Here is a 21,598-nt window from a genome sequence, read left to right on the forward strand (position 1 = left end):
TATATATATATATATATATATATATATATATATATATATATATATATATATATATATAGTCATGTACCATGTATGTAGTCATGTACCATGTAACAATGTTTTGGTCAACCAGCAGAACACACATACAGAGGTGGTCTCTTACGATTCTAACGGAGATGAAAAAATTCCCTTCACCTAGGGACATCTTAGCCTTTGTAGCACAATTACTCATGTGTGGTGACACTGGTGAAACCTACTGCACTGCCAGTCATATAGTAGAAGTACCGCACCTACGATTATATTGTAGTAGTAGGCTGTACCGTCTAGATATGTTAAATATATTCTATGATGTTCGTACTTCAAAACAAGGCATTTCTCAGAACCTACCCCCATCCATTAAGCGGCACATGACTATTTTTAAACAGAGTCCAAAACATGCTAAAAGAAGTTTATTTCTTAAGAGTTTCTTTTATAATGGCTTTGGCCTAATATACTGAAAATAGATTTTTGTGGAAAAAAAACTAATTTTTTTATAAGATATAAGACTACTTTATACTTTACATGTTGGTCAAGTACATTATTTTTACTAGACAGCATAATTTCTCACTACATCAATGGTTAAATGTATAAAAAGAGCCATTGTCAATTATGATTTTAAAAAATGATCTCAGCCAGAGAACTAAATCGTCTGGGATTCATTTAACCTTCTACTTCACAAACATAGGTAAAGGAACCTAACAAGTGCCAAAGAACAGAGTCCCGAGCAGAAGTCACAAAAGTTGATAAAGTACCTATAAGACACCTCCACCCTGAAACGAGTGTCCAGAGGAATGTTAATTAATGCTATACTATTAAAGGTTAAATATTTACATCATTCTAAAACATTTCAAGCTGTATTACAGTGCTATAATTTCTCCTTTTAAGGAAAAAAGAAATAGATTGCATTTCCTTGCAGTGAAAGGAAATAGTCACTTTTTAAAAATACATCCATAGTATAGTGGTTTGCTTATTTTTTTCCTGAATTTTTAAATTCCAACAAAGCATTATTTTGCAAACAGTCCTTTAGCCCAAATTCAGTGTCTCTGTTTTGATCTCTTTGTAAAAGAACTCTCTGTTCATCCATTCTTTTCGCCTGAGACCGTACAATAAGGCTAAAAAAGTCCTCATCGGGTACTGTCGGTCCCTTTGTGGCAGCAGGCGGTGGAGCACATCTTTGATCATCTAATCTTGACCCCTAAAAATTTACAATAAAGAGATTAAAACACAAATACTGCAGGAAAGGAAAGCACCAAGCTATGTCATGTCTGTCATTCACAACAAGAAAATGTATCTTTAAATATTTCATTTTTGCTTCTTGGAAATTAAACAGTATAACAAGTGTGTAGAATATAGCTAGAGCTTCTGGTAAGATTAAGACACAAGGTCAACTGTGTCCAAGCATGACAGTCAAAGGTTATAATCTTGCCATAATAGGCATCAACAAATACAACTTACAAATCCTCGGAAATGCCTTCAACATTTAACCCTGTGAGGGTGGTCTGCTGACTGGCCTAGTCAGGGCCACCCCCGCCTTCCACACACACCCGGCTCACCTGTCATATGTCTTGGTACTTTCACTGTCCTCCAACACTCGGGCACTACAGTTCCTAGACTTCTCTCCTCTGGGGCTTTCATTCTTTACTTCTGCCTTATCCATTAGCTCCCATGGTCATCGGCTAGCCTCTCCAGTTTAAACATAACTGCACCATCTTTAAAATTGTTTCAAAACAAACATCCCATGCTGACCATGGCCTCCCTGTTTTTCCAGATCCTGCTGTCTAGTACTCCTCCAGGAAATCTTTTTTTTTTAATTGTGATAAATGAGCATAACAAAATTTACCACTTAAACCATTTTTATGTTGTGCAGTTCAGTGGCATTGAGCACATTCGTATTGTGCAGTCTTCACCACCATAATCATCTCCAGAACGCTTTCATCTTGCAAAACTAACTCTAAACCTATTAAATAGTGACTCCCATTCTCCATTCCCTCCTGCCCCTGCAACCACCATTCTTTCTGTCTCTATGAATTTTACTGTTCCAGGTACCTCTTATGAGTGGAACCATACAGTATTTGTCTTGGTGTGACTGCTTATTTCTCAGCATAATGTCTTCAAGGTTCATCCATCTTGTAGCAGATATCAGAATTTCCTTCATTTTTAAGGCTAAAAAACATTCCATTGTGTATATATACCACATTTTGTTTATCCATTCATCTATCAGTGGAAACTTGGGTTGCTTTCACCTTTTGGCTGTTGTGAATAATGCTGCTATGAACATGGGGGTACTAATAACTGTTCTGTCCCTACTTTTCACGTGTTTTGTTTGGGTATATGCCTAGAAGTGAAACTGCTGGATCACGTGGTAGTTCTAGTTTTAATTTTTAGAGGAACTGCCAGTGTTTTCCATAGTGGCTGCACCATTCCTACCTGCAGTGCACAAGGATTCCAATTTCTCCACATCCTTGCCAACACTTTTTATTTTCTGTTTTTTTGATAGTAGCCATTCTACTGGGTATGAGGTGGTATCTCATTGTGGTTTTGATTTGCATTTCTTTAATGATTTGTGATGTTGAGTATCTTTTCCTATGTTTATTGGCCATTTGTGTATCTGGAGAAATGTCCATTTGGGTTCTTTGCCCAATCAAATTTTTTGTTGAGTTTTTGGAACTCTCTATATTCTAGATTAATCCTTTATCAGTTATACTAGTTAAAAATATTTTCTGTGGGTTGCCTTTTTACTTTGTTAATAGTGTCCTTTGATGTACGTAAGTTTTAAATTTTCATGTCCAATTTTTCAATTTTTTCTTTTGTTACCCGTGCCTTTGGTGTCATGACCAAGAAATCATTGCCAAATCCAAAGTCAGGAAGCTTTACCCCCTTTAACTCTTTGATCCATTTTGAGTTAACTTACATATGGTATCAGGTAAGGGTCCAGCTTTTGAATGTGGATATTCAATTTTTCATCATTTGTTGATAAGGCTCCTTTCCGCATTGAATGGTCTTGGCACCTTTGTCGAAATCATTTGACCATATATGTGAGGGCTTAATTTTTGTTTAATTCCCTTGGTCTGTGTGTCTATCATGCTAGTTCTGCACTGTTTTGATTATGGTAGCTTTGTAGTAAATTTTGAAATCAAGAAGTTTGAGTTTTCTTTGTTTTTCTTACTCAATTGTTTAGCCTGTTTGTGTTCCCTTGAGATTCCACATGAATTTTAGGATTGATTTTCCTATTTCTGTAAAAAAGTCATTGAAATTTTGATAGGGATTGCATTGAATCTGTAGATCACACTCTGGGTGGTATTAACATTTTTAATAAGATTAAGTCTTCCAATCCATGAACATGCTTTCCATTTATTCATGTTCTTAATTTCTTTGAGAAATAGTTTATAGTTTACATTGTATAAGTCTTCACCTCCAGGGTTAATTCCTAAGTATTTTATTCTTTTTGGTGCTATTTTAAGTAGAAGTATTTTTTTCATTTCCATTTTGGGCTGTTCATTGTTAGTGTGCAGAAACAACTGATTTTTGGATATTGATTTTTATATCCTGTTACTTTGCTGAATTTGTTTTAGTTCTAACAGGTTTTTGTGTGAACTCTTTAGTGTTTTCTACATTTAAGATCCTGTCATCTTGAAACAAAGATAATTTTACATCCTTGTCTTGTTCCTGATGTTAGAGAAAAGCTTTCCGCCTTTTACCATTGAGTATGATGATAACTACAGGTAGTTTATAAATTACTTTTATTTTTTTGAGTAGTTTCTAGTAGTTTCCCACTATTCCTCGTTTGTGTGTTTTTTATCATCTTGTCAAGTGCTTTTTATGCATCAACTGGATGATGTGGTTTTGCTTCTTTCATTCTGTTTAATGTGATGTAATTACATTGATTGATTTCCATATGTTGACTCATCCTTGCATTCCAGGAATAAATCCTACATGGTCATCGTGTATGCTGTTGCTAGATTCTGTTGCTAGTACTTTGATGATTTCTGCATCTATATTCAAAAAGGATATTGGTCTGTAGTTTTCTTGTAGTGTCATCACGGCAATATACTAGCCCCATAGAATGACTCCTAAGTCATAGGAACTGTTCCCGTCCCTTCATTTTTTTCGAAGAGTTTGAGAAGGATTTGTATTCTTTCAATGTTTGGCAAGATTCAGATCCAAGGTGTTTTGTGTGTTTTTTTGGTCAGGAGGTTTTTGATTACTGATAGGATCTGCTTACTAATTGTGGGTCTATTTTCTATTTCTTTGTGATTCACTCTTGGTTTTGTGTTTCTACTTACTCAACTAGATTATCCAATTTGTTGGCATACAATCATTCATAGGATTCTCCTATAATTTTTATTTCTGTAGAATCAGGAGTAATGTCCCTATTTTCGTTTCTAATTTAAGCCTTGTCTTTTTCTTAGTCTAGCTAAAAGGTTTTGCCAGTCTTTTTCTGTTTGCTATTTTATTTCCTTCCATTTTATTTTTTTCTTTTTATAGTTCCTTAAGTTGTAAAGCTAGGTTTTTATTTTGAGGTCTTTCTTCTTTTTAACATAAGTATTTATAGCTATAAATTTCCCCAAGCATGGCCTCCCATGAGGTTTAGCGTTTTCATTGCTCTGTAGGTATTGTTTATAATTTCCACAAATTTGTGAATTTTCCAGTTTACTTTGTTATTGCTTGGAGAAGATAGTTTGTTGAGACTTAATTCGTGGCCTAACATATATATGGTTCATCCTGGAGAATGTCCCATGTGCACTTTAGAAATGTCCATTTCTCCCTTCAATTCTGTCAATTTTTTGCTTCATAGATGTTGATGGTCTGTTACTAGGTATGTGTCTTCAGTATTTCTTGAATTTGCTGAGATCAGGGCCACTTTTCACTTTCAAACCTTTAATTTCCTTACTTCCCTTCTTCGATTCCAAACTCCATTACTAAAATCACTCCTCGGCATGTGCTTTTCTCCTCCATACTACATTCTCCAGGCAAAGTACCAACCTTGATTAAATATCTTTCTCTCCTTAAGCAGCTGGTTATAACTGGAAAAAATACACAATTGTACTGAATGGCCTTCATTTAGTGACCATGAAATTCAAGGGAGTGCTCAGCACAGATCAGCAATCCTACGACTATTACATTTTTTTTTTTTTTAGATTTTATTGGGGAAGGGGAGTAGGACTTTATTGGGGCACAGTATGTACTTCCAGGACTTTTTTCCAAGTCAAGTTGTTGTCCTTTCAATCTTAGGTGTGGAAGGTGCCCTTCAGCTTCAAGTTGCTGTCCTTTCAGTCTTACTTGAGGAGGACGCAGCTCAGCTCCAGGTCTACTTACCATTGCTAGTTGCAGGGGGCGCAGACCACCATCCCTTGCAGGAATCGAACCAGCAACCTTGTGGTTGAGAGGACGCGCTCCAACCAACTGAGCCATCTGGGAGCTCAGCGGCAGCTCAGCTCAAGGGGCCGTGTTCAATTTTAGTTGCAGGGGGCGCTGCCCACCATCCCTTGCGGGAATCAAGGAATCAAACTGAACCTTTGTGGTTGAGAGGATGCGCTCCAACCAACTGAGCCTTCCAGGAGCTCAGCGGCAGCTCAGCTCAAGGTGCCGTGTTCAATCTTAGTTGCAGGGGGCGCAGCCCACCATCCCTTGCAGGACTCGAGCAATTGAACTGGCAACCTTGTGGTTGAGAGCCCACTGGCCCATGTGGGATTCGAACCGGCAGCCTTCGGAGTTAGGAGCATGGAGTTCCAACCACCTGAGCCACCAGGCTGGCCCCAAGTATTACTTTTATTGGTCAGTATGCTTTCAGGTTCTCAAAATCAACTGTGTTCCCCTTCCTCTTTTCAAAATTACAACGCTCCAATCTCAGCTTATGGTCCTACTTCTTTGTTTGCCATCAGAGACAATTCCTACTTGCTCCCGACTCCAAATCTGTACACTCTCCTTTCCTTTCTCCTCTATACAAAAATTGTGTTCTTCAATTGTTCCGTATGCTTCTATATCACTGGTTCCCCTCTCTACTTGATCAGATCATTTCCATCAGCAGACATGCTATGTTATCTCCTCCAAAAAGAAAAAATCCACCTCTATCCCCCTTTAACTAATGAATCATTTATTTGCGTTCCTTTATAAGCAAAACTCCTTGATAATTTTGTTTACTTCCCATTTACTCAACCCAATCTTTTGTCCCTATCATATCCCTAAAACATTATTATCCTTCAAAATCTCTACTCTCAATGTTGCCAATTCTGGGTTTCTTAGCATTTGACACAGTTGAACTTTCCTTAAAACATTTGTTTATCTCCTCTATCCAGTGAGATTTTGGAGTACCCAGGGCTTTAGTTAATACCAGCTATCTGCTGGTAACTCCTCAAGTTACTTCTCCCTTGGACTCCAGATTTTTATATCCAATTGTCTCAACAGCTCTAAAGTACAACTCTTGCTTTTGCTCTTCTAATCTTCTCCACCATTCATTCACATCAAAAAATATAGGAGTCATCCTTGACTCTCATACCCACCATCCAATTGATTAACAGGTTTTGCCAATCAATCATAACTTCAAAATATGTCCCTATTCTGGCTACTCCCACCACTCTAGTCAAACTCACCAGTAACTTGTCTAAATTAGTTTCCTTGCTGGTTTTCTTACAACACCCTCTACCCTTTGCCCCTCGAGTCTTTCAAGAATAGCCAGGATGATCTTGTAGAACAGAAGCCTCCAACGTCTCCTGCCACATTGGCAACACACGAGCTCACCAAGGCCTGTATGACGTAGGCCCCGCTTGCTTCATCCTCGTTCGTAACACTCCCCAAGCCGTACTGCATGCCAGTCACACTGGCCACCCCTGAACCTGTTAAGCTTTTGGGGACTTCTGTCTCTGCGCAGCTTCACTATTCACGTGGCTGACTGCTCCTCATTCTGGTCTCTGTTCAACTGTCTTCCCTAACCATCCTCCCTGGATACCCACAACCTTTATCTTGCTTTAATTTTCTTTACAACAGTTTATCATACCTGATAAATAGATACTATTTATCTACATATATACACATTTACTTTCTAACTAAAATGTAGGATCCTTTAAAAAGCAAGTGTATCTCCAATGTGTGGAATAGTACTCAGAACATAAGAGGGGTTCAATAATTTTTTTGAATGAATGAATGAGAAAACTTGAAGCACAGGTTCAACTAAGGCCAGGCAGAGGAAATATCTCTTTATAGTGAAAATAATGCTTATTTTTCTCATGTGCCTGTCCAAGCCATTTGAGATATTCCTTAATTACTTTTGTTAAAGTATGAAATCTGTCTCAATATGTACATTTCTCCCAAATGGTAAACTGTCTAGACAGGGCCCAGCTAGACCCCCACGCTAATCACTGGTTGTTGCTGATGCTTCTCCTAAAATTGGGGAAAGTGGGGCTCTCTTCAGGTTTTGTCCCACAGCCTTCATAGCCTCCTCTCCATGTCAGCAACGTCTCACCTCAGCAGCCAAAAGGAATACAAAACAAGCTGTCACACGGATCTGCTGCATCTGATGGACTCCTGAATAATACCTTGCCTCCCACATTAGAATGAAAATTTTGCCAAAGCTCTCAACAGCATCATAATGATAAAAACATGCAGACACACCTGACATTTTACAAGGATGTCAAAGAAGTCTTCATCAGGCTCTTTGATGTCATTGGTCATCAGGTGGCCAAGCACAGACTGGTTGTTGTTTTGTGTCAGGCGGAGCCCTGGCAAATTACTGAAACTGGCCCTTTGGTCGTCCAGGCGGCGGCTCTGTGAACTGGCAAGAAGATCTAAAAACTCATCCGTGTTGGGGGATACCACGGGAACAGATGGCGCTATGAACAGGAAAAAACCCAAATATTACAGAAACACTGAAGCATATTTCTTATACACATAAAATTCCTTTCTGCTTTGTTCAGTCCCAACACCTGCCCTGCCTTAGCTGTCACTGTCGCTGACCGTCTGGGGCCTGTCACTACATGGGGGGAAGAGTGAATCCCAGAATACTTCAAATGACCCACTTGCTGGTTATTCCGACTCGACTACATTTCCCTTAGCTAATGCCCACCCAACATGTTCTTTATAAGATACAGGGCTAGATTCTGGAAGGTAAATTGTTTTACACAATATCTCCGACCACGATGAATGGGACTGTTTTCATTCCATGCCCTGGATAGGAACCATTTAACTGACTAAACTTAAGTGCTGCTGGCAAAGCCAAACGAAGTCATTTGGCAGCTGAAACAGAAAAACTTAAGTCGCCTATTTTAGACCTTTCTAAGGCTCAGGCAGGCTCAGCCTCAGCCATAGGTTCCTCTTTAGTCTGTCTTGGCTTTTCTCTCTTAATCTGGCTATGAAGTATTTGCATTTTACATATAATTTATAAAGCACATGTAATTTTTTCCTCATTTTTACTTGTTAAAGTTTAGATTTTTTTTCCCAGCCCTAAAGAAAATAGTGGGGGATGGGGTGGCGCAGTATGATATAGTTAAACTTAGGGAAACTGAAACATAACCTTTTTTGAACTGTACAAATACCAGCATTTCAGATATACCTAGATTCAGCCTCATCTATTGTTCCTCCTCTGATGAGAACTAAATTCTCAGAAATAAATCACAAGAATATCAAAGGGTACTATTAAAACCAGGGGAGAAGCAGAACTTACTTTTTAGCATCATTCTAGGGGGAGTGGAAGAAGCTGCTGTTGAAGCTGTTGTACAGTTCTGTTCCTGTAAGCAGCACCGCTGATCATCCATCCGATTGCTTTGAAATCGACTTAATAGGTCAAAAAACCCTTCATCTCCAATAGTATCTGCACTGATTTTCTGAAATATTGAGAGAAAATCTAAATATGCCAGCATTATCCTTAGATCATGAATGGAAAGGTATCTTGATACATGAAATGCAAAAGGTCAAGAGGAAGATTAAAAATAAAAACTGACTTTTTGTAAAAAGAATACAAGATGACAACATTGTTAATAAAGTTATTCCAATCAAACTGACAAAAAGCATTTCTAGTTATTTTAGTTTTTAATCCCTGTATTTCTAAGGCTAAAGAAATACACTTCATAATGAATTACGCAAATATTAGTGATACAGGCCCAGGCTCAAAGTTTACAGCTTCTTTTGTCATATAAGAATTGCCAGCATCACTATTCTAGCGCTTTGGGGCCATTAAGTAAAATCGGTCACTGAACACAAGCACTGAGCTACCTCGACAGTTGATCTGATAACCGAGACGGCTACTAAATGACTTAACAGGTGGGTCACGTATACAGTGTGGACACGCTGGACAAAGGGATGGTTCACGTCCAGGGCAGGACAGTGCAAGATTTCATCAGAATGGTGCACAATTTAAAACTTATGAATTGTTTATTCTGGAATTTTCCATTTAATATTTTTGGACTGCAGCTGGCCACAGGGAATTGAAACTTTAGCAAAACGTAGGTAAGGGGGGGGTACTGTACTTAAAAATTATTTCAGACATACTCTCTGAGAATTCAGAATCCGGTGATCAATGGAATTACTGGCATCTTGGAGAACTTTAGTGGAGGAACCAGTTTTGTATTTTTTCCCTTTCAATCTGTTGACAAAGAGTAGCTTTGCAGAAGGTTTGGCAAGAAGAGGTTTTTGTTTAGCAAGAATTTCACTGTTCCAGTTCTGTACCTACAAAATTTTAAACATAAAACAAGCATGAAGAAAACATCAAAGCTATCTCTTTTTCTGTAATATTCACTTACCATCTGCACTCATTTAGTATTGGAGGAAGGGGAGCTGAGATCTTTTAATCAATTCCTTTTTGCCAGTATATTTCACTGTTTTCAATAGCTCATACCAAATATATACTGCGGATTTCTTACTATCAAAACATTAAAATGGTTCTTTTTAAGAAGCTAAGAATAAGAAAGTTTGCCCAAATCCCATAAAAATGAAATCTCAATGGTCAGAGGAGCCAAACTTTTATTCTGGATGTAAGTTACTTAAAAATCTGTTAACAACTGAAAATTTTTTATATATGTAGAATTTTAACTGTAAAATTTAACATCTAATACAGAGCAGTAATTTTTTGTCAATAGAATTGTAGTTTTGAATACTAAAATTATTTGTCACTAAATTCTCTTTTGTCATAAATTCTCAATAGGCAAAACATAATCAGCAATTTATATAGGTCTAGATTTGGTTTAAATATATTAGGTTGGTGCAAAAGTAATTGCGGATTTTGCATTTTATTTTTCAACCTTTTGAACTGCAATTACTTTTGCACCAATCTAATACATAACAAGCTTTTTAAAATGATAACATAGATTTGAACTTTTTAGTTAAATATTTTTCAATTAGAGTTGACATATTAGTTTCAGGTGTACAGCAATGATTAGATATTTATAGACTTTACAAAGTGATCCCCCTGACTAGTTCCCACCTGGCACTGCACAGTTATTACAATATTATTGACTATATTCCCTGTGTTGTACTTTACATCCCTGTGACTATTTTGTAACTATCAATTTGTACTTCTTATTCCCTTTGCCTTTTTCGCCCCAGCCCCCAAACCCCACTCCCATCTGACAACCATTAATTTGTTGTCTGTATCTGAGTTTGTTTCTGTTTTGCACAATAATATTTAAATAAGAGTAAAAATAACAAATATAGAGTCCAAAGGATAAATATAGAGTACATATATGTGACATCTGCAGCTTTAACATTCAGTCTTAAGTATTTGCAAGTAACTAATAAATGTCCATGTTATGTAGTAATTGATGATTTGATGGGGCACTTGTCAAAGGTACACATATCGTTAAATGCACAGATTTTAAGTGTGTAGTCGAAAGATATATAACCTCTACGCCAATCAGGACAGAACATTTCCATCAACCCAGAATATTCCCCCATGGGGCACAAATTAGAATAGCTCCTACCAAGGCTAATGACTTAAGTGAGACACATAGCTAGTAAGTGCACCAAACCAGCTATCAGCAGTCAAAATGGAGCTTCGTTTTTTATTCCTTTTCTCACACAAGTTATAAGGAGAAATTATTTGCTAGAGTGGATTTCAGGATCTACTGATTAGAGAAAAAATAAATGGCCCTTGGCGTTAGAACATAAAACTGCACCTGAATCCCAAGAGGATATGTAAAAAAATTTTAAATGTTTCCTATATAGTTCTTTGGACATCTCAACAAAAACACGGAAGAATACAGAATACAGAATACAGAATGGAACAGTAATTCCAGTCAGCAAAATTACCAATCAAATGTGAGAGTAGGAAAAAGCATTTTCAAAACTTAAAAACAAAAGTGGAAGGTACCAGACTCCCTGATTTCAAAACTAAATTACAAAGCTACATAATCAAAACAGTATGGTACTGGAATAAAAACAGCTATGTATAGAGCAATGTAATAGAATAGAAAGCCCAAAAATAAAGCCTTATTTTTATGGTCAATTAATTTATGACACGTGGTAAGGATATACATACAATGGAGTAAAGACAGTCTTCAATAAGTGTTGCTAGGAAAACTGGACAGATACATGTAAAAAAATGAAACTGGACCCTTCTTACATCATATACAAAAATAAACTCAAAATGGATTAAAGACTTAAATGTAAGACCTGAAACCATAAAAATTCTAGAAGAAAACAGGCAGTAAACTCTGACATCAGTCTTTTTTTTTTAAATTAAAATTTATTGGGGTGACAATGGTTAGTAAAATTGCATAGGTTTGAAGTGTACAATTCTGTAATACACCATCTAACATATCATATTGTGTGTTCACCACCCAGAGTCAGTTCTTCCATCACCATATATTTGAACCTCTTTACCCTCTTCAACTATCCTTCCTTCCCCCTTACCCTCTGTTAACCACTAAACGGTTGTGTCTATGAGTTTTTGTTTGTCTTGTTCCTTTGTTGCTTTCAGTTTTATATCCCACATATCAGTGAAGTGATGATTCTTGACTTTTTACGTCTTGACTTATTTGGCTTAGCATAACAATATCAAGATCCATTCATGATGTCCCAAATGGCACTATTTCATCTTTTCTTATGGCAGAATAGTATTCCATTGTGTACATATACCACAACTTCTTTATCCAATTATCTATTGAAGGACATTTTGGTTGTTTCCATGTCTTGGCCACCGTAAATAAAGCTGCAGTGAACATCAGAATACATATATCTTTACGGATCAATGTTTTCAGATTTTTGGGGTATATACCCTGAAGAGGGATTGCTGGGTCATATGGTAATTCTATTCGTAATTTTTTGAGGAACCTCCACACTGCCTTCCACAGCGGCCGCACCAGTCTGCATTCCCACCAACAGTGTATGAAAGTTCCTTTTTCTCCACAGCCTCTCCAACACTTGTTATTATTTGTCTTGTTGATGATAGCCATTCTAACTGGTGTGAGGTGATCTCATTGTGGTTTTTATTTGCATTTCTCTGGTGATTAGTGATGTTTGGCATCTTTTCATATGTCTATTTGCCATTTGTATGTCCTCTTTGGAGAAATGTCTATTCAGGTTCTCTGCCCATTTTTTAATTGGATTGTTTGTCTTTTTGTTCTTGAGTTGATATCAGTCTTAATATCTTTTTGGATGTGTCTCCTCGGGCAAGGGCCACAAAAGCAAAAAGAAACAAACAGGACTACATCAAACTAAAAAGTTTCTATACAACCAAGGAAACTCAACACAACAAAAAGACAACCTACTGAATGGGAGAAGATATTCACAAATCCAATAAGGGATTAATACCCAAAATTTATAGGGAATGCATACAGCTTAAAAAAAAAAACAGTCCAATAAAAAAATAGGCAGAGGACTTGAACAGACATTCCTCCCCAGAGGGCATACAGATGGCCAACAGATATGAAAAGATGCTCACCATCATGAATCATCAGGTAAATGTAAATCAAAACCAAAATGAGATACCAATTCACACCTGTCAGAATGGCTATTATCAATAAATCAACAAACAAGAAGTAATAGTGAGGATGTGGAGAAAAGGGAACCCTTGTGCACTGTTGGTGGGACTGCTAATTGGTGCAGCCACTATGGAAAACAGTATAGAAATTCCTCAAAAAATTAAAAATTGAGCTACCATACAACCCAGAAATTCCACTTATGGGTATTTATTCGAAGAAAATGAAAACACTAATTTGCAAAGACATAGCACCCCTTTGTTCACTGCAGCACTGTTTACAATAGCCTAGAAGCAACCTAAGTGTCCACTGACGGATGAATATGGATAAAGAAATTACAGTATATAGTTATGCACTGAATAACAATGTTTTGGTCAATGACAGACAGCATATATGATGGTGGTACCTTAAGATTATAATGGAGTTAAAAATTTCCCATAGCTTTAGTGACATCATAGCGCAATGCACCCTCACATGTCTGTGGTGATGCTGGTGTAAAAAGAACTACTGAGTTGCGAATCATAAAAGTACAGCTCGTACAATTTTATACAGTACATAATACTTGATAATAAATGATTATGTTGCTGGTTTAGGTATTTAGTATACTATACTTTTTATTATTTTAGAGTGTACTCTTTCTACTTATAAAAATTGTTTGCTGTAAAACACTATGCTGTGTTACACCGGCAACAGCCTTATACATCTGTTTACTGCATATCTTGATTTCATCATTTTCTCTTATGCTTGGCTTAATCTTGTGTTGTTTTGTACAGTAACGTGCTGTACAGGCTTGTTAGGAACAACAGGCTATACTATACAGCCTACGTATGTAGCAGGCTATACCAACTAGGTTTGTGTAAGTATTCTCTATGTATTTCATACAATGACAAAATTGCCTAATGACGCATTTCTTAGAAGGCATTCCTGTCGCTGAGCAGCACATGACCATATGTACAGTGGGATATTATGCAGCCATAAAATGAATGAAATCTTGCCATTTGTGACAACATGGATGGACCTTCAGGGCATTATGCTAAGTGAAATAATTCAGTCAGATAAAGTCAAATACCTATGATCTCATTTATATGTAGAATAAAAAAAAAAAAAAAAACAAAGCAAAAATAAACCAAGCTCAATGATGAAGGGAACAAATTGGTGGTGCCAGAGATGGGAGGTGGGGGGTGGATGAAATGGGTGAAGGGAGTCAAAAGGTACGAACTTCCAGTTATAAAACAAGTTATGAAGATATAATGTACAGCATGGCGACCATAGTTACTAATACTGTACTGCATATTTGAAAGTTGCTAAGAGTAAATCAGTTCTCATGATAAGAAAAAATTCTGTAACTATGCAATGGATGTTAAGTAGACTTTTTGTGTTGATCATTTCAATATATACAAATATCAAATCATTATGCTGTACACTTCAAACTAATATATTACATTTATACCTCAAATCATTATGTTGTATATCTGAAACTAATATAACATTACATTTACCTCAATGATACCTCAATTAAAAAAGAAAAAAACAGGAGATCTTACATGGGGGGGAAGCACCACAAATATTTATTTGGAAATTACAAATAAATCTTGGTGGGGCAGTCGGATGGCTCAGTTGGTTAGAGTGCGAGCTCTGAACAGAGTGCGAGCTCTGACACAACTAGATCGAAGGACAACTTGGAACTGATGAGCCCTGGAGAAACACACTTCTCCCTAATATTCCCAAATAAAATAAATAAATAAATAAATAAATAAATAAATAAATAAATATTTTAGCAAGTAGCTAAATTCATAAATATGGAATCCATGAATAATGTAAATGAGCTATATATTAAAAAAATAATTTTATAATTTTATAAAAATATAAACTTTCACTTAAACATTACTAGAATATTTTATTATAACAGTTCAATAAATTTAAAACATAAAAACTGTCAACCTTTTCTGGTGTTAACTTCATAAGTTCCATATTTTCCATACTGTGTCGGCGTCCAAACTTGGGGCGTGCACCTTTGTTAAAAAATAAAAATAAAATAAATAAACCAGAGAGTCCTTAAGACTACAAATTCAGCATCACTATGTTATTCATTATTCAATTTTAAAGTTTGTTACACAAAACCATATGAATGGAGGAAACATGTACAAATGTATTCCTTTGGCGTGGCTGGATAGCTCAGTTGGTTAGAGCGCAGTGCTCTTAACAAGGGTTGCCGGTTCGATCCCCACATGGGCCACTGTGAGCTGCGCCCTCCACAACTAGATTGAAACAACTACTTGACTTGGAGCTGATTGGTCCTGAAAAGACACACTTAAATAAAGGTTTAAAAAAAAAGAAAATGTATTCCTTTAAGAATAATTTTCCATACCAACTGCATAAAAATAGAACACATACTCCATCTAAAATGCTCTGATGTAAGGAAGTTAAATTTTGATTGGAAACTAACTTTGGTTTCTAACATTACCCCTTAATTTAGAAAAGGCATTTTATAATAATTGGTTTTATACTACCTATCTTAAAAAACAAAACAAAACAAAAAACACGACCAAACAAACCATAGTGGTTTAAGTGAGTAAAAACATAAGGAAAAGGCTTTAGGCTGTCAATATTGAGATAAGAATCAAAATAATATCCTAGTGCTATTTTTTTCTGAGTTACCCATTTCCATTTTAAGATCTCATTAGATTTAAAAAAAAAGATCGTCGATCGTCATCAAAATGGCGGCGTGAGGTGAGCCTCTGTAAAGCTCCCCTGGAATTTACAACTAATCGAACAACAGTAACTCCACAAAGGTGTCCCTGCACAGCAGACAGGCAAGACGAAGAGGCCCACTACTGAATTCACCTAAAGGTGGGAGAATCCCGCGAGCGGGGGAGGAGGGAGAGAAGTGCGGAGACAGAGCCGCGGGGGTGCAGGACGCAGACCTAGCTCAGTGCTCCAAGCTCGCTGCATCCCGGATCTTCCGCAGCTGCGAGAGAGGGAAGGACTCGGACTGCTAGGGCTCCGCTTATGGCCCACAGGGCTGAGGGGGCAGCATATAACACGGCTGAACCTAACACTCACAGCAGAGACCTTGGAGAAAAGACTGAGGGAAGAAGGCTGAAAATGGTGGTTTAAGCCCTCACTGCCAAGCAGAGAACAGAAGCCTTAGGCACTGAGACTAGCCGCCCGCTCCTTACCCTCCCAGAGCTCACCCCGCCCCCACCTGCCCAGTGCTAGAAGCAGACCAGTAGCAGTGTCAGAAAAAAGGACAGAATATTTGCTGCTCTGAGAACTGTGGACCGCTGACACAGATTCACAACCCAACTAGTTCTGGCAAAGGGGAGGGAGCTGTGGAAGCAGGACTGGCTGTGGTCGTGGTCACAGCCATTGCTCTGGGCCACCTCTCACAACTCACCCCGCCCCTGGCCCCACCTATCTGGGCGGATCCCTGCAGGAGTAAACAGAACTGCTGAAACATACGGCTCTGAATCTGGTGCAGGAAGAGCTTTAGAACTTCAAAAGCTCTCTGCATACCCACAAGGACACTGTGCCCTGAGACCCAGGGAAACTATTAACAGAGGAGAAGTCCATCTCCCAGGGAATCCACCCATTGTGTGAGAAGCTGGAATAGTGCAGAGAAAACATAGCACTACCATGTGAGAGAGAAAAAAAAGGCTGCAGTCGGAGTGAAAATAAAACATTCTACCAACAAGTACTGGAAAACAAAAGAAAGACCTCTTCCTATCAACCTGTTGCAGAAGCCACTCCTGTAGATGTCTAGGAAGAGGAATAATAAATCAGTAATTGCCATGAATAACCAATGCAACAAGACAGCTCAGAAAGAAAGTGAAAAGTCTCCAGAAAAGGAACTTAAAGCTATGGAAATATGTGATTTAAATGACAGAGAATTCAAGATTGCAGTTCTGAAAAAACTCAACGAGATGCAAGAAAATACAGAAAGGCAGTTTAATGAACTCAGAAACACAATCAAAGAACAACATGAGCAGTTTACAAAAGAGATTGAAATTTTAAAAAAGAACCAAATAGAATTTCTGGAGATTAAGAACTCAATAGAAGAAATTAAGAATGAAATAACCAGCTTAGGTAGTAGAGTTGACCAGATGGAAGAAAGAATCAGTGATATCAAAGATAGAAACCTGGAATTACACGGATGGAAGAAGAAAGAAACTTGAGACTTAAAAGAAATTAAAGAACTCTACAAGAACTTTCTGACTCCATCAGAAAGAGCAATATAAGAATAATGGGCATACCAGAAGGAGAAGAAAGAGAGAAGGGAACAGAGAATATACTCAAAGAAATTATTATTGAGAACTTCCCAAATTGTGGACAGAACTGAATCCTCGAATCCAAGAAGCAAATAGAACACCTAATTACCTCAATCCCAACAGGCCTTCTCCAAGGCACATTGTATTGAAGCTGTCTAAAATTAACACCAAAGAAAGAATCCTTAAGGAGCCAGGGAAAAGAAGACTGTAACCTACAAAGGAAAGCCCATTAGATTATCATCAGATTTTTCAGCAGAAACTCTACAAGCCAGGAGGGAGTGGAACCAAATATTCCAACTATTGAAAGAGAGAAATCATGAGCCAAGAATAATATATCCAGCAAAGATATCCTTTAGATATGAAGGAGGAATAAAGACCTTTCCAGACATCCAGAAGCTGAGGGAATTTTCTAATACACGACCTGCACTACAAGAAATACTAAAGGAGGCTATTCGACCACCATCAACAGGGAAAATTTGTGGCAACCGAAACATAAAAAGGGGGAGCGTAAAGGCCTGAACCTGAATATTGGAATGGAGAAAGTAAGCGTGCTGAAGAAAATGGAATACTCTAAATATCAAACTTTCTTTTACATAATCTTAAGGGTAACCACTCAAAAAAAAATCCAGAACTGAAATATATATTTTAATAAAAGAAGAAACAGAGGGAAACATCATAGAATACCACCACACAGAAATAATAGACAATAACAAAAAAGCAAAGAAACCATGGAGTCATAGCCTTACCAGAAAACTAAAGATAGAATGACAGGAAATCCTCACGTATCAATAGTCACTCTAAATGTAAATCGACTGAACTCAGCAATAAAAAGGCACAGAGTAGCAGACTGGATCAAAAAACTAAATCCAACCATATGCTGTCTCCAAGAGACACATCTCAGCTACAAGGACAAGCATAGACTCAAAGTGAAAGGGTGGAAATTGGCACTCCAAGCAAATGGTACCCAGAGAAAATCAGGTGTAGCCATAATGATATCAAATGAAACAGACTTCAGGGTGAAAAAGATAACGAGAGACAAAGATGGACATTTCATAATTGTAAAAGGGACTATACAACAAGAAGACATAACAGTCATCAATATTTATGCCCCCAATCAGGGAGCACCAAAATATACCAAGCAGTTACTAACAGAACTAAAGGGAGAAATTGACCAAAACACAATTATACTAGGCGACTTAAATACATCATTGACAGCTATGGATAGATCAGCCAAACAGAAAATAAATAACGAAATAGCAGCCCTAAATGACACATTAGAAGAAATGGACATAATTGACATATATAGAGCTTTTCATCCTAAAACATCAGACTATACATTCTTTTTGAGTGTACATGGAACATTCTCAAGGATAGACCATATATTGGGACATAAAATCAGCCTCAGCAAATTTAAGAAGATTGAAATCATACCAAGCATATTCTCTGATCACAAGGCTTTGAAATTGGATATCAACTGCAAAAAGAAAGCAGGAAAAAACACAAATACATGGAGATTAAACAACATACTTTTAAAGAACGACTGGGTCAAAGAAGAAATTAGAGGAGAGATCAAAAGATACATAGAAACAAATGACAATGAAAATACATCCTACCAAAATTTTTGGGATGCAGCGAAAGCAGTTTTAAGAGGGAAATTTATATCATTACAGGCCTATCTCAAGAAACAAGAAAAATCCCAAATAAATAACCTCATGTTACCCTAAATAACCTTAAATAAATAAAATTAAATAAATAAATAAATAAATAAATAAATAAATAAATAAAATAAAATAAATAACCTTAAAGAACTAGAAAAAGAACAAGTGAAACCCAAGGTCAGCAGAAGAAAGGAAATAACAAAAATTAGAGCGGAACTAAATGAAATAGAGAACAAAAACACAATAGAAAAAATTAACGTGACAAAGAGCTGTTCTTTGAAAAGATTAACAAAATTGTTAAGCCAAGTCAAACCCTTGACTAGACTACACTCCCTAAGATAAAAAGAGAGAAGACACTAATTAACAAAATCAGAAATGAAAAAGGGGAAGTTATCACGGACACCACAGAAATACAAAGGATCATGCAAGAATACTATGAAGGACTATATGCCACCAAATTCAATAACCTAGCAGAAATGGACAATTTCACAGAAACATATAGCCTTCCAAGGCTGAACCATGAAGAACTGGAAAATCTGAATAGACCGATCACCAGTAACGGAATTGCATCAGTCATCCAAAACCTTCCCAAAAGCCAAAGTCCGGGACCAGATGGCTTCACTAACGAATTCTACCAAACTTTCAAAGAGGATCTAATACCAATACTGCTCAAACTCTTCCAAAAAATTGAAGAGGAGACAGTACTCCCTAACTCATTTTATGAGGCCAACATTACCCTGATACCAAAACCTGGTAAGGACAACACAAAAAAAGAAAACTGCAGACCAATATCTCTGATGACTACAGATGCAAAAATCCTAATCAAAATTCTAGAAAATAGAATACAACAATGCATTAAAAAGATTATTCACCACGACCAAGTGGGGTTCATCCCTGGGGCACAAGGATGGTTCAACATCCGCAAATCCATCAATGTGATACATCACATAAACAAAATAAAGGACAAAAAACACATGATTATATCAATTGATGCAAAAAAACAATTGACAAGATACAACATCCATTTACGATTAAAATACTTAATAAAATAGGTATAGAAGGAAAATACCTTAACATAATAAAGGCCATATATGACAAGCCCTCAGCTAATCTCATAATTAATGGTGAAAAACTGAAGCCCTTTGCTCTACGTTCAGGAACATGACAGGGCTGTCCCCTATCACCTCTGTTTTTCAACATAGTGTTGGAAGTCCTTGCCAGAGCAATCAGGCAAGAGAAAGAAATAAAAGGGATCCCAATTGGGAATGAAGAAGTTAAATTATCACTCTTTGCAGATGACACAATGCTATATATAGAAAACCCTAAAGACTCCACCAAAAAGCTATTAGAAATAATCAACAAATACAGTAAAGTTGCTGGCTACAAAATCGATGTACAAAAGTCCATTGCATTCCTATATACTAACAATGAAATCTCAGAAAAATACAAAAACAATTCCTTTTGCAATTGCAGCAAAAAGAATAAAATACCTAGGAATAAACTTAACCAAGGATGTGAAGGACCTATATGCTAAAAACTCTAAGACATTTTTGAAAGAAATTGAAGATGACACAAAGAAATGGAAAGACATTCCATGCTCATGGATTGGAAGAATCAACATAGTTAAAATGGCCATATTACCCAAAGCAATATACAGATTTAATACAGATTTAATGCAATCCCTATCAAAATCCCAATGGCATTTTTTAAAGAAATAGAACAAAAAATCATCAGATTTGTTTGGAATCACAAAAGACCCCGAATAGCCAAAGCAATCTTAAGAAAAAGGAATACTGGAGGTATCACACTCCCTGACTGTAGCTTATACTACAGGCCTACAGTAATCAAAACAGCATGGTACTGGCAGAAAAACAGGCACACAGACCAATGGAATAGGATTGAGAACCCAGAAATAAAACCACATAAATATGGACAATTTTTGACAAAGAAGCTAAAAACATACAATGGAGGAAAGACAGCCTCTTCAATAAATGGTGCTGGGAGAATTGGATAGCCATGTGCAAAAGAATGAAACTGGACTGCTATCTGTCACCATGTACCAAAATTAATTCAAAATGGATCAAAGACTTAAGCATAAGACCTGACATAATAAACTGCTTAGAAGAAAACATAGGTACTAAACTTATGGACCTTGGGTTCAAAGAGCATTTTATGAATTTGGCTCCAAAGGCAATGGAAGTAAAAGCTAAAATAAACGAATGGGACGATATGAAACTTAAAAGCTTCTGCACAGCAAAAGAAACCATCGACAAAATAAAGAGGCAACCAACTGAATGGGAGAAGATTTTTGCAAACAGTGCCTCCGATAAGGGGCTAATATCGAAAATATACAAGGAACTCATGAAACTCATGAAACTCAACAACAAAAAAACAAACAACCCAATTGAAAAATGGGCAGAGGACCTGAAGAAACATTTCTCCAAGAGGACATACAAATGGCAAATAGACATATGAAAAAATGCTCAACATCACTAATCATCAGAGAAATGCAAATAAAAACCACAATGAGCTATCACCTCACCCCAGTCAGAATGGCTATCATCAACAAGACAAATAGTAACAAGTGTTGGAGAGGCTGTGGAGAAAAAGGAACCCTCATATACTGTTGGTGGGAATGCAGACTGGTGCAGCCGCTATGGAAGGCAGTGTGGAGGTTCCTCAAAAAATTACAAATAGAATTAACATATGACCCAGCAATCCCTCTCCTGAGTATCTACCCAAGAAATCT

At 37.0% G+C, this 21,598-nt stretch overlaps 1 protein-coding gene across 3 annotated transcripts in view; it reads right to left on the reverse strand.

Moving 5' to 3' along the window:
- Positions 1 to 412: 412 nt before the first annotated feature.
- Positions 413 to 21,598, reverse strand: part of GPSM2 (G protein signaling modulator 2) — a 57,149-nt gene continuing 35,963 nt past the window's right edge. For all 3 annotated transcript variants that reach the window (XM_081026302.1, XM_081026301.1, XM_081026303.1), the window contains 5 exons: positions 14,865 to 14,935; positions 9,499 to 9,675; positions 8,675 to 8,834; positions 7,627 to 7,844; positions 413 to 1,213 (listed from right to left, as the gene is read on the reverse strand). In XM_081026302.1, the coding sequence (XP_080882428.1) occupies positions 986 to 1,213; positions 7,627 to 7,844; positions 8,675 to 8,834; positions 9,499 to 9,675; positions 14,865 to 14,935 (854 nt within the window). In that variant the 3' untranslated portion in view covers positions 413 to 985. The remainder of the gene's footprint in view (positions 1,214 to 7,626; positions 7,845 to 8,674; positions 8,835 to 9,498; positions 9,676 to 14,864; positions 14,936 to 21,598) is intronic.

Source organism: Rhinolophus hipposideros (assembly GCF_964194185.1).
Source record: "Rhinolophus hipposideros genome assembly, chromosome: 19".
NCBI lineage: Eukaryota > Metazoa > Chordata > Mammalia > Chiroptera > Rhinolophidae > Rhinolophus > Rhinolophus hipposideros.